The 17,299-nt window shown below is 42.8% G+C and overlaps 1 protein-coding gene across 1 annotated transcript in view; it reads right to left on the bottom strand.

Annotated features, from left to right (window-relative positions):
* Window positions 1-1,064: 1,064 nt before the first annotated feature.
* LOC148476929 (uncharacterized) overlaps window positions 1,065-17,299 on the bottom strand; it is a 113,551-nt gene continuing 97,316 nt past the window's right edge. The window contains exons 10-15 of the mRNA XM_088457443.1: window positions 14,889-14,960; window positions 9,790-10,074; window positions 9,650-9,703; window positions 8,657-8,950; window positions 8,142-8,202; window positions 1,065-3,357 (exon numbers count right to left, since the gene is read on the bottom strand). Of these exons, the coding sequence (XP_088313569.1) occupies window positions 2,490-3,357; window positions 8,142-8,202; window positions 8,657-8,950; window positions 9,650-9,703; window positions 9,790-10,074; window positions 14,889-14,960 (1,634 nt within the window). The 3' untranslated portion in view covers window positions 1,065-2,489. The remainder of the gene's footprint in view (window positions 3,358-8,141; window positions 8,203-8,656; window positions 8,951-9,649; window positions 9,704-9,789; window positions 10,075-14,888; window positions 14,961-17,299) is intronic.

Consider the following 17,299-nt stretch of genomic DNA (forward strand, 5'->3'; position numbering starts at 1 on the left):
CTTACTCAGCACTCCGGCATCTGCTGGGGGCAGCACACAGCCTCTCCCCTGCCTCTCTCTGCTCGGTGACACCATATGACGGGGTGAGACCAAAATAGCAGAGCAGCTCTGCTGTTTTGATGTCACCCCCTTGGATGGTGTTACCTGGTGCACCCCGCAGCCCCCTAGTGACGCCAGTGAATATTTTAATACATTTGACAATGTCCTGTACAATCAAAGTGTATTGATCAGAGTATTTCCTTCCACTACTTCTAAACTTCCCGGAATCGCACTTCAAGTAATCTTGCCGCGACACAACATGCCTTCCAAATGTTTCTAATGTTAAACATACAATTTGCTTGATGTAATAGTCAGCAATTTAAAAAGTCGCCAGAAATGTATCAGAATAACACACAATAGTGCAAAAAGTTTGATGAAGTCTGATATTTCCTATATTATAGTCCTATTAGCTCACAAACTATGGGGGTCATTCAGACCCACTCGCGAGTGGCTGTCCGCTCGCAAGTGGGTCGATGGTCCCCACTGCGCATGCGCACGACGGAGGGAGCTCAGTCGTGCGCATGCGCGAGACCCGACGAGCGAAGGACTTTCCTTCGCTCGGAGTGTCTCATCAAAGGGGGCGTGCTGTCAATGGTGACTGACAGCACGCCCCCTTTGGTGAGCGTGTCGGGGGCGTGCCTGCCAGACGGAGGCGTTCCCAAGGGAACGCCTACTGTCTGATAGAGCCAAAATCACTCCTGGCCTTGCGATTGAAAAACCCAACCGCAGGCTTTTACTCGCAGTTCCGATGGTCGCGATGGTCAAGACCATCACGACCATCATTTTGCACGCTCGTATATGCTGTGGACGCTCCATATTAATGGAGGTGGGCCCTGATTCAGAGCGAGCGCTCTGGTCAGAGCGTCCGGCTCTGAATCAGGGCCTATATGTGGCCACACTCAAAGCCTATAGAAACCAGGCCCACACGCCATTACACTACACAAAAATGCAATGTTGTTCTATTTAATTTTTTTTATTTATTGAAATTCAAACATAAGTTCTTTTTAAATATAGTTTTTCTACCACTCCTCCTATATAAAGTGATGGCCTTAATCAAACTTTTATATTTATAATTGTGGAAGGTTGACTCCTAAAGTTATGTGAAAACATGTTTGATGGAATAATTTTGTATAATAACTTTGCCAGAAACATTTTATAAAGCTAATACTTTACATTTTAAAATCAAGCACATTTATTTGTAAATAAATCCCTTTTATAATGGTTTTAACTTTTTAGTAAAATAAAGTAAAATTCTAAACGCTAGTAAAATGTTAAATTTGACCATACACTCTAATGTTTAACGAAATCAAAATGTAATCCACAAAACATAATACTCAATACAATTAGTTATTTTTCTTTGAGCAACACTCAATAACTGAACCTCTTGTCATTCCTCCCCTCTGTCCTCATTCACCTATTTCCTTCCCAATTAAAGGAATCAAGTATTAGATGCTCAGTTATACACATTAAGTTTTCTGCAGATGGCTCCCTGGAATTATAAAACATCTTAGTATTGCTGACTAATCAGAATATCTTTTATTAAAATTAAATGGATCCAGTTCATACTGACTTAAATAGCGCCAATCACAAACTTATTATGCAATGTAAAATACTGTAAGGACACGTACTGTACAGGACAGGATAAACTCTTGCACAGTAAAGAAAACCCATCATACTAATTAGGAAAATCATATATCTTAGGATATGTTACCAAGGAAACAACAAATTAGAATAAGAACAGCAGAGCAAAGATTTGCCTACTTCCCACACGTTACTTTGGGCTTCCCTATATTCACGGAATGTTTGGGACACTCAACAATTTTGGGATAGTAGATCAGCCTGCTGAATCCTGCCTGCATCATTGTGTCCCTGGATGGACTAGGGCAAATGGTCCTGGCCAGGGCCGGCGCTAGGCTTCCCTACGCCCAGTGCTGTCCCGTCTTGCATGGCTGCACCCCTTTCCTCCCCCTGAGCGTTTACCGAATAACACCAGTAGTGGTTGAGTGCATGATAAATTGATCTGTGGCACTAAAACCCCATGTACCTCCTACCTTGAAACCTTGGAAACTTGAAAAAAGTGGGCTATTGTGCATTACTGACAGTTTAGATTAACATACTGTTGATAAAACACATCTGTATATTGAAAATAAGGTACAAAGATTGTATAGAATGGATGTGCAGGCTTGGATAGGTTCAAGAATGATGATGTTTGTCCATGCAAGATGACGTTTTGCCTCTTTCTGAGTTCCGTTTTTTTGGAGGGAAAAATCCGAACTCGGCGTGCAAACTCAAACCAATCCGAGCCTGCACATCCCTACTGTATAGTAAATCTTTGTTTCATCTTACTATAGCTAGATTCATAATTCTGTGTATATTAATTTAATTAAATTAATTTAATTGAAATTCACCCTTACAGTTGATATCTTCTGTTTATGACTATATCTATTACATCACATAAACCTCCTATGGTCCTCTAAGACAAGTACTAGATCAGTAGTGTTGCACAGCTCCTCAATGTGGTCTATATCATGGCCATGCCTGTCCATCTTTACCTCCAGCTGCTGAATAAGGTGAGAGACTGAAGGCTGATCTTCCTGCATGGAAATATCACAGAGGACATCTTGGTCAAGAATCAGCAACTTCCTAACCGTATCCTCATCATGTCCTTGGCCTGAGACATCCCCAAGCTCTTCTCTCCTGCAAACCTCTATACTCTTCATAATCTTAAATTTTTTTAAGATGAGTTTCTCTTGAGCACATCTCAAGTTATCCTTCTTCTTCTCAGCTGCCTCATTCACCGGTTCCACCCGGTGACCTCTGTGCCCTCCCATAACGCAGCAGCTGGCACAGACACAGACAGCATCCTCATAGCAGTAATACTCCAGGATTCTATAATGGACAGAGCATTTTCTCCTCTGTAAACACATGGTGGGCTCTAATAAGACGTGTTCTGGGAGCTTGCTATGTACATTCAGGTGCTCCTCACATAGGAAAGCATCACACAGCAGACACACTTTGGCAGCTGCTGCAGAAGACTGAATGCAGTAAGTACATAGCCCACTGGTTTTCTGGGTGGAGCTCGTTAATTGGCAAAACTCAACGACTTGATGAAGAACGGGATTCCTTCTCAACTCAGGTCTGTATCTAAATCTTCGTCTACAAATAGGACAAGAAGAATCCCCTTTATCCTGCTTGTCCCAGGTTTTCTCAATGCAGCCCTTGCAGAAGTTATGGCCACATATCAGTGTTACAGGATCATTGAACAGGTCCCAACAGACAGCACAGGTTATCGTGTATCTCAGAGACGGAGGTGCCACCCTTAAAAACAAAACAGCAACAGAAAAGAGAATTAGCTGATAAGATAATATCTATGTTAGTGTAATTATTTAGCATAGAACTAAGTACACTTACATCAAGGTTCAAAAGATGCTTTAGCTCCAATTAGTGACCATCTTAAGCATTGCAAATGGCCCATATGTGCCGGACATTGAATATATTGTAGAGTTTATTACAGTAGATCATTTTAGTGTTCATAGGACTAAAGCAACCTCTAACTGATAAGAGCATGAAGATAGTATCAGGGCCAGACCAACCTGTAGTCAATCAGATTAATGAATTATCTACAGTTCTTGACCAACCTGCACATAGGACCTGATTTAGCAAGGAACGCAGTTGCTAATACGCACGCAGTTGGACGATTTTCACATTCTGCGTATGCATCGCAGTGCGTCTGGGCGAACCAGCTACTGCAATCGATTCTGCATACGCAGAGGCTATGCAGACCCATACCAGTGTGATTGACAGGAAGCGCCATTTGTGGATGGTGACAGGGGGGTTGTCATGCAAATGCAGGCCTGCCAGAGTGTTCGAACGCCGTTGCATGTGGGGGGTGCATAAATTATCCACTGCAAAGCCGTACACACCCTGAGCACTCACTGTGTGTATTAAGTTTAGCAATTCCCGCGTGAGGGTCAGGTCAACTACTATTCTGCGTATGGCTCCGATGGTACTCGATTGTACCAATGTTTTCACTCTATTGCTAAGTATTACGGATGTGAGACAAGGGAAAGTGGGTGTTCTTATGTCCGGCTGTGATCGCAGTGTTATACTGTGATCGCAAGGCATTTGAAATTCACTGCTGATATTAGCAACTGCGTTGCATGTGCATTAGCAAAATAGCGATCCAAGTTGAATCAGGCCATTAGAACATTAAATCAGTTGAAGTGTTAGATTGACCTGTAGCATTAGAATATTTACAGAACTAGATCAACCAATCAGAGGATTATAACTTACACAGGGCTAGTTCAACCTGTAGTCAAATCATTAGCTTTGCTGAGAGTCACAGAGCCATTCCCAGTCCACATAAGGATCTGATTGGTGGATGGAAATGGCTCTGCGTCCCTCAGCACAGCAATCATTCCTCTGCAAAATTGGGCGCACTGGTGCTTGCACTGTATTGTGCAAAGAACTTCCCACAGTGTCCGATATCTCCCAAAACGCTCCTCCATAAAAACAACTGCATTATTCATCATACCCATGGAGGGGCGTTGGAACAATTTTATGTTGGGAGGACAACATAAAATCTTTCCGAGGCTCACCCCCTCCTCTCCCTTGCCTGAGTGGAGGCCGCAGGTGGTCAGGATCTGTGCTTAATAGTAATAGACTGCAAGCCCCTGCTTTAACTTAAAGCCCACACATTACACCTCCTACACCATGCGGTGCAGGGGCCGTGCAGCCTTTTGCTGTAAGGCACAGACCCTGACAGCCCGCAGCCACCGCTCCTTTCAATTGTTTGGGAGGGGGTGAGCTGCCCCCTTGCCCCCGCCATTCCGATGCCCATGTACTCATGCACTTTGTCACATATGTATGGCACCACCAAAGAGGATTTTCACTTCCGCTATTTTACACCTTCATAGATGAGGCCCATTGAGACTAAACGTCTGCTACACTCTCACATGATCGTCTGCCAACGTCACCCAGAAAGGTGCCAGTCTTACAATTTTACAGGGACTGAAACAATCTGAAGCGCCACTGCCTTCTGAATCGGTCACACTGGGACAGAGGGCTGGATTCAGATGTGGATGCAATATTTACACTTCTGCGCGATTATCGGACAACTGCGCATGCGTTACGATTGCACTGCGCACATGCCAAGATACCTTAGCTATGCCACTCGCCATGAGGATTTCTTTATAAAGTGATTGACATTCAGGGAATTATGAGGGTGGATACGGGGAGAGGCGGCAAAACCGCAGGTGTGTCGCGGTAATTTTTGGAACGTATCTCCGCATACTACTGAAATTCTGTACGCAGAAAACTTGGCGCCAGTGACTCAGTTCCTTTGGACATTCCCTGCGACTATACGGTAAATCAGTTGGTCAATTATCGAAGATGTGTGGCCACCACCGCGTGTTTGTGGGCACTAACTTAGATCTGCGAAGCCGCCAGTGGGCATCTCAATACATTTCTAAGGGGCTGCATGCATTATCTTATAATCACTCAGCAGCTGCATGCATTATCTTATAATCACTCAGAAGCTGCATGCATTATCTTATAGTCACTCAGCAGCTGCATGCATTATCTTATAATCACTCAGAAGCTGCATGCATTATCTTATAGTCTCTCAGCAGCTGCATGCATTATCTTATATTCACTCAGCAGCTGCATGCATTATCTTATAATCACTCAGCAGCTGCATGCATTATCTTATAATCACTCAGCAGCTGCATGCATTCTTATATTCACTCAGCAGCTGCATGCATTATCTTATAATCACTCAGCAGCTGCATGCATTATCTTATAATCACTCAGCAGCTGCATGCATTATCTTATAATCTCTCAGAAGCTGCATGCATTATCTTATAGTCTCTCAGAAGCTGCATGCATTATTTTATAATCTCTCAGAAGCTGCATGCATTATCTTATAGTCTCTCAGAAGCTGCATGCATTATCTTATAATCGCTCAGCAGCTGCATGCATTATCTTATAATCGCTCAGCAGCTGCATGCATTATCTTATAGTCTCTCAGCAGCTGCATGCATTATCTTATAGTCACTTAGCAGCTGCATGCATTATCTTATAGTCTCTCAGCAGCTGCATGCATTATCTTATAATCACTCAGCAGCTGCATGCATTATCTTATAATCACTCAGCAGCTGCATGCATTATCTTATAATCACTCAGCAGCTGCATGCATTATCTTATAATCACTCAGCAGCTGCATGCATTATCTTATAATCACTCAGCAGCTGCATGCATTCTTATATTCACTCAGCAGCTGCATGCATTATCTTATAATCACTCAGCAGCCAGCTGCATGCATTATCTTATATTCACTCAGCAGCTGCATGCATTATCTTATAATCACTCAGCAGCTGCATGCATTATCTTATAGTCTCTCAGCAGCTGCATGCATTATCTTATATTCACTCAGCAGCTGCATGCATTATCTTATAATCACTCAGCAGCTGCATGCATTATCTTATAATCACTCAGCAGCTGCATGCATTCTTATATTCACTCAGCAGCTGCATGCATTATCTTATAATCACTCAGCAGCTGCATGCATTATCTTATAATCACTCAGCAGCTGCATGCATTATCTTATAATCACTCAGCAGCTGCATGCATTATCTTATAATCTCTCAGAAGCTGCATGCATTATCTTATAGTCTCTCAGAAGCTGCATGCATTATCTTATAATCTCTCAGAAGCTGCATGCATTATCTTATAGTCTCTCAGAAGCTGCATGCATTATCTTATAATCACTCAGAAGCTGCATGCATTATTTTATAATCTCTCAGAAGATGCATGCATTATCTTATAGTCTCTCAGAAGCTGCATGCATTATTTTATAATCTCTCAGAAGCTGCATGCATTATCTTATAGTCTCTCAGAAGCTGCATGCATTATCTTATAGTCTCTCAGAAGCTGCATGCATTATCTTATAGTCTCTCAGAAGCTGCATGCATTATCTTATAATCTCTCAGAAGCTGCATGCATTATCTTATAGTCTCTCAGAAGCTGCATGCATTATCTTATAGTCTCTCAGCAGCTGCATGCATTATCTTATAATCGCTCAGCAGCTGCATGCATTATCTTATAATCACTCAGAAGCTGCATGCATTATCTTATAATCACTCAGAAGCTGCATGCATTATCTTATAATCACTCAGCAGCTGCATGCATTATCTTATAATCACTCAGAAGCTGCATGCATTATCTTATAATCACTCAGAAGCTGCATGCATTATCTTATAATCACTCAGCAGCTGCATGCATTATCTTATATTCACTCAGCAGCTGCATGCATTATCTTATAATCTCTCAGAAGCTGCATGCATTATCTTATAGTCTCTCAGAAACTGCATGCATTATCTTATAGTCTCTCAGAAGCTGCATGCATTATCTTATAGTCTCTCAGAAGCTGCATGCATTATCTTATAATCACTCAGAAGCTGCCTGTGGGTTTGCAGCTGAGATTGCATTATTTATTTTTAAACAATAATAATAATAATAATAATAATAATAATAATAATAATAATAATAATAATAATAATAATAATAATAATAATTTGCTTTCATCTAAGAATTAGGCCCAGACATTGAGCTTCCGCTTTGCAGAAGTATGGCCAGCAGGGGGCTTCATGCAACTTAGGGCCTGATTCAGACCAGCTCGCAAGCGCATAGCGCTCTTAAGCGGGTCGATGGTGGGCCACTGCGCACGCGCTCTATAAGAACAGGAAGTCAACTGGGGCTTGCGGCCACGAGACCCTACCGTAAGGGTCTCGTCGCAAGCCCGATGGTCGCGATGGTCTTGACCATCACGACCATCACCTGGCCGCTTGCATAAGCTGTGGGTGGTCACCCACAGCTATGCGAGCAGCCAGGAGGCCCCAACTTAAAAAACAAGCGCCCGCCCTGATTCAGAGCGAGCGCTCGGTTTTTGCGAGCGGCTCTGAATCAGGCCCTTAGATCAGTAGCAACACTGGAGAGCAAATAAATGCCCAAGGAAATGGTCAAATTGTTATTTAAGAATAGTAAATATAGAAATTTAATTACTTGACATAGAGGGTTAAAAAAACATGTTATATTCCTCTTACCACTCATTTTCTAGGTTTTCTTGCTGGTACATTGAGTCTTTGTAAGATGATATTTCTCCATCTGAAATGAGTAAGGACACACAGACTAGTAAACGTAGGATAAAGCCTTGGTGGATGGCACATCTGTAAAATATATTGTTTAATAATGACAAGAACAAAAATAATTATTAGCATGTTTTCATCTAATACACAGCCGAGGGTTCTATAGCTACAGCATGTAATACGGTTGGGGTGTAGTGCTCAAATGTACAGTTTTGTTTTCTCATGTGCTTTTTCCAAAAATTGAGTGAAACTAGGACAAATAGGGAACATGTAGATTTAGTGACCTCTTGAGTTTAACTTGAGCGTCAGTTGTTGGAGCAAAATAAACTGAAGTGGTCAGTAGGGAAGCTGGTTAAACATGTAGAAGACCTGGTCATCACTGAAGATCCCATGTCAAGAACATGTGCCTGCCTGCATGCCAGCTAGACCTTCATCTTAATGGTAAGAGCATTATCTATAAAGTAATCACTTACCAGAGGTTCCTGGCTCAGATCTCAGCTGCTGGTCAGATATTTCCATCTCTCTAATGATTTGGTAGTTGTTCCTTCTTAGAGATAAATAGACCTTATCCTTGTTGGTGTTATCCAAGTAATCGGCAATATCATATAGCTGTGTCATCTTCTCTTTGGGAGTTTCCTTTAGGAGAACATCATTGTATTGTCCAAGCATCAGCAGTCCCTGTTCCTGGAGATCTCTCAGAACTGGATTTACTTTGCTTATCTTGCTTATTAGGTCTGATCGGTGTTTGTCCAGAAAGTGCTCCCCAGCTGCAGGAACAGAGAGAGAATAGTGACTACATAGACCATTATTATTCCTATGTACCTAGGTTCTGCCCATATTAATTATCTATTCTTTTAAACTTAGTGAGGGAGATGTATTACACCAGTGTTGGCTAACCTTGACACTCCAGCTGTTGTGGAACTATATATCCCAGCATGCCATGCCACAGTTTTAGCATGCCCTAATAGCAAAACTGTAGCAGTGCATGCTGGGTTATGTAGTTCCATAACAGCTGGAGTGTCAAGGTTAGCCAACACTGTACTACACTAAGCCTTGGAGAAAGATAAAGTGGAGAGTGATAAAGTACCAACCAATCAGCTCCTAACTGTCATTTTAAAAACAGACCCTGTAAAGTGACAGTGAGGAGCTGATTGGTTGGTTTCTCCACTTTGTCACTCGCCAAAGCTTAGTACATCTCCCCTAGTATCTTTAACACTAGGAGAAATGTAGTAGCACAGAGTCCATTTTGGATACTTTCTGCCATTTAATAATGGACAGTGATGAGTCATTGTACAACAGTAGGACAGAAAATGAGAGAAATATACTGTATATGAGATTTGTGTCATTGTATTAGAGTTTGAGAAACAGATAAATTATCAATCCGATACTGTGCACTGCTGCCCTCATCATTACAGAATACAGAATAAACAAGTGGTGAGATATTAGTGTACAACTATAACACTTACCAGAAGAGCCTGTCTCCAAATCCAGGTTCAGCTTATGAAACTGGGATCCACGTTCTGCAGAGGCAAATGGCTGGTAAAATACTGCACCATATGTACATACAAATATAATGTGAAGTTGGAGGAAAGATGAAGATACTCACTGGAGTTGTCCAGTCTCAGCATTAGGTCGGATCTTTCTAAGACTCTGATAAACGGTAAGTTGTGCTGTCGCAGACTGAGGTAGACATGGTCCTTCCTAGTGTCATCCCAGGAGCTGACAAAATCACACAACTCTATCATTTTTTTCAAAGAGGTGTCCATACTGCACAAGTTTTTATATTGCTCTTCAGTAAGAAGCCTTTGATTAAACAGATCATCTAGTACTGGATCTACCATGATTATCCTTCTGATCAGATCCCAGGAATGCTTATTCACAAAGTGCTTGGCTGCAAAGTCAAAAGATTCTTATATTATATATTTATCTTCCATCAGTACATTGCTGCATTCCATCACTACAACAGTACATTTCATCAGTACACCACTATATTCCATCACTACACCATTACATTCCATCAGTACACCACTATATTCCATCAGTACACCACTACATTCCATCAGTACACCACTATATTCCCTCAGTACACCACTACATTCCCTCACTACACCACTACATTCCATCACTACACCACTACATTCCCTCAGAACATCACTACACCACTACATTCCCTCAGAACACCACTATATTCCATAACTATACCACTACATTCCCTCAGTACACCACTACATTCCCTCAGTACACCACTACATTCCCTCAGTACACCACTACATTCCATCAGTACACCGCAACATTTCATCAGTACACAACTATATTCCATCAGTACACCACTATATTCCATCAGTACACCACTACATTCCCTCAGTACACCACTACATTCCATCAGTACACCACCACATTCCCTCAGTACACCACTACATTCCATCAGTACACCGCAACATTTCATCAGTACACCACTATATTCCATCAGTACACCACTACATTCCACCAGTACACTGCAACATTTCATCAGTACACAACTATATTCCCTCAGTACACCACTATTTTCCATCAGTACACCACTACATTCCCTCAGTACACCACTACATTCCCTCAGTACACCACTACATTCCCTCAGTTCATGACTACATTCCCTCAGTATACCACAATATTCCATCAGTACACCACTATATTCCATCAGTACACCACTATATTCCATCAGTACACCACTACATTCCCTCAGTTCACCACTACATTCCCTCAGTACACCACTACATTCCCTCAGTACACCACTACATTCCCTCAGTACACCACTACACTCTGTCAGTATACCACTATATTCCCTCAGTACACCGCAACATTCCATCACTACACCACTACATTCCCTCAGTACACCACTATATTCCATCAGTACACCACTACATTCCCTCAGTACACCACTACATTCCATCACTACACCACTACATTCCATCACTACACCACTACATTCCCTCAGTACACCACTATATTCCATCACTACACCGCTACATTCCATCAGTACACCACTACATTCCATCAGTACACCCATATATTACCTCAGTACACCACTACATTCCCTCAGTACACCACTACATTCCATCAGTACACCACAACAGTACACCACTATATTCCCTCAGTACACCACTACATTCCCTCAGTACACCACTATATTCCATCAGTACACCACTATATTCCATCAGTACACCACTATATTCCATCAGTGCACCACTACATTCCCTCAGTACACCATTATATTCCCTCAGTACACCACTACATTCCATCAGTTCACCACTACATTCCATCAGTACACCGCAACATTTCATTAGTACACAACTACATTCCATCAGTACACCACTATATTCCATAAGTACACCACTACATTCCCTCAGGACACCACTATATTCCATCACTACACCACTATATTCCATCAGTAAACCACTATATTCCATCAGTACACCACTATATTCCATCAGTACACCACTATATTCCATCAGTACACCGCAACATTCCATCAGTACACCACTACATTTCATCAGTACACCACTACATTCCCTCAGTACACCACTATGGGCCTGATTCAGACTCGGACGCTATGCTGCGCTCGCTCACATTGAGCGATTTTTGGCAATCTGCGCATGCGTATAATTCGCAATGCATGTGCGTGAACCAGTCAGTGCGATGGAAAAGTGCTCACCCGCAGTCCGTAGTCGGGCTGCTATTTTGAGTGACAGATTCTGCCATTTGTGACTGGTAACAGGGGGAGGTGCTTGTGAACGGGGGTGTGGATGTGCGAACACAACGGAGTTTAGTGGGTGTGCATAATTAGCAAAGTAGCGTCATTACATACGTGACTGGGTTGTATTAAAGCCTGAACTGCTCGCAATATTGTGGTGGGAAAAGGCTACCACAAGCGCTGCAAGCAGCTCCGATGGCTCTTGATGTTCCCGATTAATCCTACAACTGCCGGACATGACGTGTGTTGCGAGTGGCAAAGGGGTGTCTTTATGCAGGTGCGAGCACATAGTGCCGCCACTCGCTAATACTTAGTGGGCGGCTTTACGCGATGCAGTGCAAGCACATGATTTAAATATCCGGCCCCTTTTAGGCAGCGAGTGGACGCAAATAGCGACCGGATCTGAATCAGGCCCTATATTCCATCAGTACACCACTACATTTCCTCAGTACACCACTATATTCCAACAGTATACAGCTATATTCCATCAGTACACTACTACAATCCATCAGTTTACCACTATTTTCCATCAGTGCACCACTATATTCCATCAGTACACTGCTACATTCTGTCACTACACCCGTACAGTCCATCAGTACACCACTATATTCCATTAGCAGACCACTACATTTCATGAGTACACTGCTAAATTCCACCAGTACACCACTATATTCCACCAGTACACTGTTAATACCATTAGTACAATGATACTTTCTCTCAGTACACTATTAAATTCCCTCAGTACACCTCTAAATTCCATCATTACACCACTACATTCCATCAGTACATTGTTACATTCCATCAGTGCCCCACTACATTCTATTAGTATATCGCTACGTCCCATTAGAGCACTGATACATCTCATCAGTACACTGTTACATTCCATCAATACACAACTGCATCCTGTCAGTACACTGTTACATTCTACCAGTACACTTCTACATTCTTTCAATACATTTCTACATCCTGTCAGTATAAGCCTACATTTAAGCCTACATTTCTGTACACTGATACATTCTGTCACTACATTGCTACATTTAGTCAGTACACTACAACATTCTGTCAATTCAGTGCTGCATTCATACACTCCTACATTGTGTCAGTACACTGCTACATTCCATCAGTACACTGCTACATTCCATCAGTACACCACTACATTCCATCAGTACACCACCACATTCCATCAGTACACCACCACATTCCATCAGTACACCACCACATTCCAGCAGTACACCACCACATTCCAGCAGTATACCTCTACATTCCATTAAGACACTGCTGTTTTCTGCCAGTACCCCACTGCATTCCATAGGTACTGTACACTGCTACAATCCATTAGGACACTGCTACATTCCATAGGTACACTGCTACATTCCGTTAGGACACTGCTGCTTTCTGCCAGTAAACCACTACATTCCATAGGTACACTGCTACATTCCATAGGTACTGTACACTGCTACATTCTATTAGGACACTGATACATTCCATAGGTACACTGCTACATTCCATTAGGACACTGCTACATTCCATAGGTACACTGCTACATTCAATTAGGACACTGCTGCTTTCTGCCAGTACACCACTACATTCCATAGGTACACTGCTACATTCCATCAGTGCACTGCTACATTCCATCGGTACACTGCTACTTTCAATTGGTACACTGCTACATTCCATTAGGACACTGCTGCTTTCGGCCAGTACACCACTACATTCCATTGGTACACTGCTACATTCCATCAGTACACTGCTACATTCCATCGGTACACTGCTACATTCCATCAGTACACTGCTGCATTCCATCGGTAGACTGCTACATTCCGTAAGGACACTGCTGCTTTCTGCCAGTACACCACTACATTCCATAGGTACACTGCTACATTCCATAGTTACACTTCTACATTCCATCGGTACACTGCTACATTCCATTGGTACACTTCTACAATCCATAATGAGTGTACTGATGGAAAGCAGTGGTGTCCTACATCCTGTCACTACACTATGGCCCTCATTCAGACCCGCTCGCAAGCGCTATGTGCTCGCAAGTGGGCCGATGGTCGGGCAGTGTGCATGCGCAGCGTGTGCGAGCCCCGGAGCGAGTGAGAAATTCACTCCCTCAGGGGCTCACTACAAATGGGGCGGATGTCAATGTTGATCGACAGCACGCCCCGTTTTGTAGGCGGGGAGGGGGGTGGCTGGACACATAGAGGCGTTCCTGAAGGAACGCCTGCCATTTGTGGGTGGCCTAGATTAGAGCAGGAAGCTCACTGGGGCTTGCAGCAGATGAGACCCTACCACAAGGGTCTCATCGCAAACCTGATGGTCACGATGGTCACGACCATTGCGACCATAACATAGCCGCTCGCAAAAGCTGTGGGTGATCACCCACAGCTTAGCGAGTGGCCAGGAGGCTTGCTTAAAACAAAAAGCTGCCACCCTCAATCAGAGCGAGCTCTCGCTTTTTGCGAGTGGCTCTGAATGAGGTCCTATGTTCCATCAGAACACTGCTACATTCCATTAATACACTAATACATTCCTTCACTACACTGCTACGATCCATCAGAACAATGCTATATGATGTCAGTATACAGCTGCATTCTGTCAGTACATTTCTACTTGCTATGTTCCCTCAGTAGACTGGGCTCCATCTAGGTGAGGGCCAGGGAAATATTTTCCTAGGTGATAATGCACCTTTATCCAGATATCATAATTATTAAATTGTTGCTTGATAAGTCCAACTATAGCTACAATACTTCTAACTTAATACAGTCCCACATCTCTCCACCATACATAGCCGCTAAGTTGTCCAACATTTACACTATAGCTCCCAAAATGCCCCCATCCCCATAAAAAGCCTCCTTAATTGTCCACCTATTTGCTCATCAAAAAGTCAGGCAATGTGCTATACATATTCCCACGGCCTTTCTTCCTCACCTCTGATATTGATACATCTCAGTTTTGAGAGATTTTCTTACCATTCCATGAGTCCAGTTGCTGGAATGAAGAAATTGATTGTTGTTTTGACCTCTCACTCGTTGGCATTGCATCTAAGAAGGAAATGACATATTTCAATCATTTGTTTGGATGCAAAATAAATTTAAACAAATATCACAAATGTAATAGGCTGTAACTTTTACCCCTTTCAGATTATCAATCTTGGGTCTGACCCAGGATTTTGAATATGGGTCCAACTTTGATGCTCCCAGGTCAAGCCCTTGTCTCACTGTACCTTTGACCTGGGATATTCCATGTTGGTCCCGTTCACACCGAACCCTAATCAGATCTGTAAAATCTATGGAACTCATCAAAAATGGCCCTTTTCAGGCTCACAAACTCCAATCAGTGACGTTTCTGAGTCTTGGGTTGGATAACCGGGGTCAGACCCATTTACACTACACCGTAACCTCGGTTGATCCGTGTTCAACCCTAGGTCGCTGCCTGAGTTGGATTACTGGGTCAGTCGACCTGGGTTATTTTACCTGACCCCTTTCAGATTAATACCAATTTTACACTAATGTCCTGTGTCTAACCCGGTATTTGGAACAAGGTTCCAAACCAGGTCATCCCCGGGACATACCCCCTTCAAACCGGAGCACCGACCTGGGTGATTGCCAAGTTGGCGCTATTCACACTGCACATGGGTGCAGTGGAACTGGCCTGCCGGCTCTTGGAGATGACATTATCTACAAGTGTCGTAAAATCCAGAAATCCCCATCCTGTAAACGGGACCTGGCTCGGACAACCCGTACAACACTGCAGGGTTACACAGGCCTTCCCGTGTTAAATCCTGCAAACTATCCAGGTTGGATTGCCGGGTCACTCGACCTAGGAATCCAACCCTAGCCCCTTTTACACCTTGTGGAAATCCATATTAACCCGGCAATCATTCAGATTTTAGCTGTGGTGGTAAAGGGGTATAAGCAAAATCTAAGGATGATGCGCCTTAATGTGAAATTTCCTGGGATTTTGCTGCTAATCTGAAAGGGATATTTAAGACATTGGTGAGTACCGTGCGAGACTGACCAATGTTTTAAAGTAGCTGTCTATCAATAGGCAAAACCATGTTGATTTTGTCTAGTAAATGACTGCTACTTTAAAACATTGGGCAGTCGCGCATGGATTCACTGATGTCTCAAAGACGCAGCCTATTACATTTAACCCACGATCTGATTTCACAAATTGAATTGATTTAAATAGAGAACCAAAGTCTCTGAAGAACTTGTTTGAAATTACAAAATGGAGTTCTAAGATGTCAGAGTAAATCAGGATATCGTCTAGATATACGACAACAATTTTTCCTAGAAAATCTGTAGGACGTCATTTACTGTATCAAATCTTGGAAGATGGCAGGTGCATGGCAAAGGCCAAACGGCATGACCAGATATTCATAGTGACTCGAATGAGTGTTAGAGGAAGTCTAGTAGTCATCCCCCTCCCTGATACAGATAATATTGCAAGCTCCAATTGATTTAGGAAAAAATGGTGGCACCCTGAAGTTAGCCAAACAGGAGTGAAAAACAGAGGCAGGTGGTAGGCATTCTTGATTTTGATTTTTTAAGCCCCTGTAGACAATGCATGGTTGCAGACTACCATCCTTCTTGGAAACAAATAAGAAACCTGCACTGGCAAGGGGACCCTGTGTTAAGGTTCTCTTTAATGTATTTATCCATAGCCTTAGTTTCTGGAACTGATAAGGTATAAACTTTGGACAATCTGGCTCCCAAAATTCTGTTAATGGCACAATCATATTCTTGATGTGATGGCAAGGAGTCTGCTTTACTATTAGAGAAGACATCCAAGAAATCACAATAGGGGTAAGGAAGACCCACGGGAACATGCTGAAGAACCCTTAGTGAAAGAGATAGACAAATGGCGGTGCAATTGGTACCCTAATGGATGACTTCTCCTAATCTCCAGTCATTGGTGGAGTTGTGTATAACAAGCCATGGGTGTCCCAGGATTAAGGAAACCATGGGGCTATTGATCAGGAAGGTTATTCCATCAGAATCTAATGCTCCAATGGAGAGACGAACAGAGTGTGTCTGATGCATAATCCTTCCACCAAGAAGGGGATTGCCATCATGGCCACAAACAGTGATTGCTGGATCCAATTTTACTGAGAAACTCTTCAAGGTTTAAACAAATTCAATGTATAAGAAGTTTCCAGCAGTGCCACTATCCAGAAAAGCGAATATGTTAGTGGAAAGTTTGTTATAGTGGATCTGGGCTGAAACAAGAACATTTTTGGAAAAGATTAACTGTAGGCCTAAATGGACCCTTACCTCTCCGTCAGGCTTCATCTTTTACTGGCATGTTAGGGCAGGAACGAGCCATGTGGCCCTTCCCATTGCTATAAAGATACAGGCCTAATGTCTAATGCCTAAAT

The sequence above is a fragment of the Taudactylus pleione genome, unplaced genomic scaffold (genome assembly GCF_031769625.1).
Source record: "Taudactylus pleione unplaced genomic scaffold, aTauple2 ptg000762l, whole genome shotgun sequence".
NCBI lineage: Eukaryota > Metazoa > Chordata > Amphibia > Anura > Myobatrachidae > Taudactylus > Taudactylus pleione.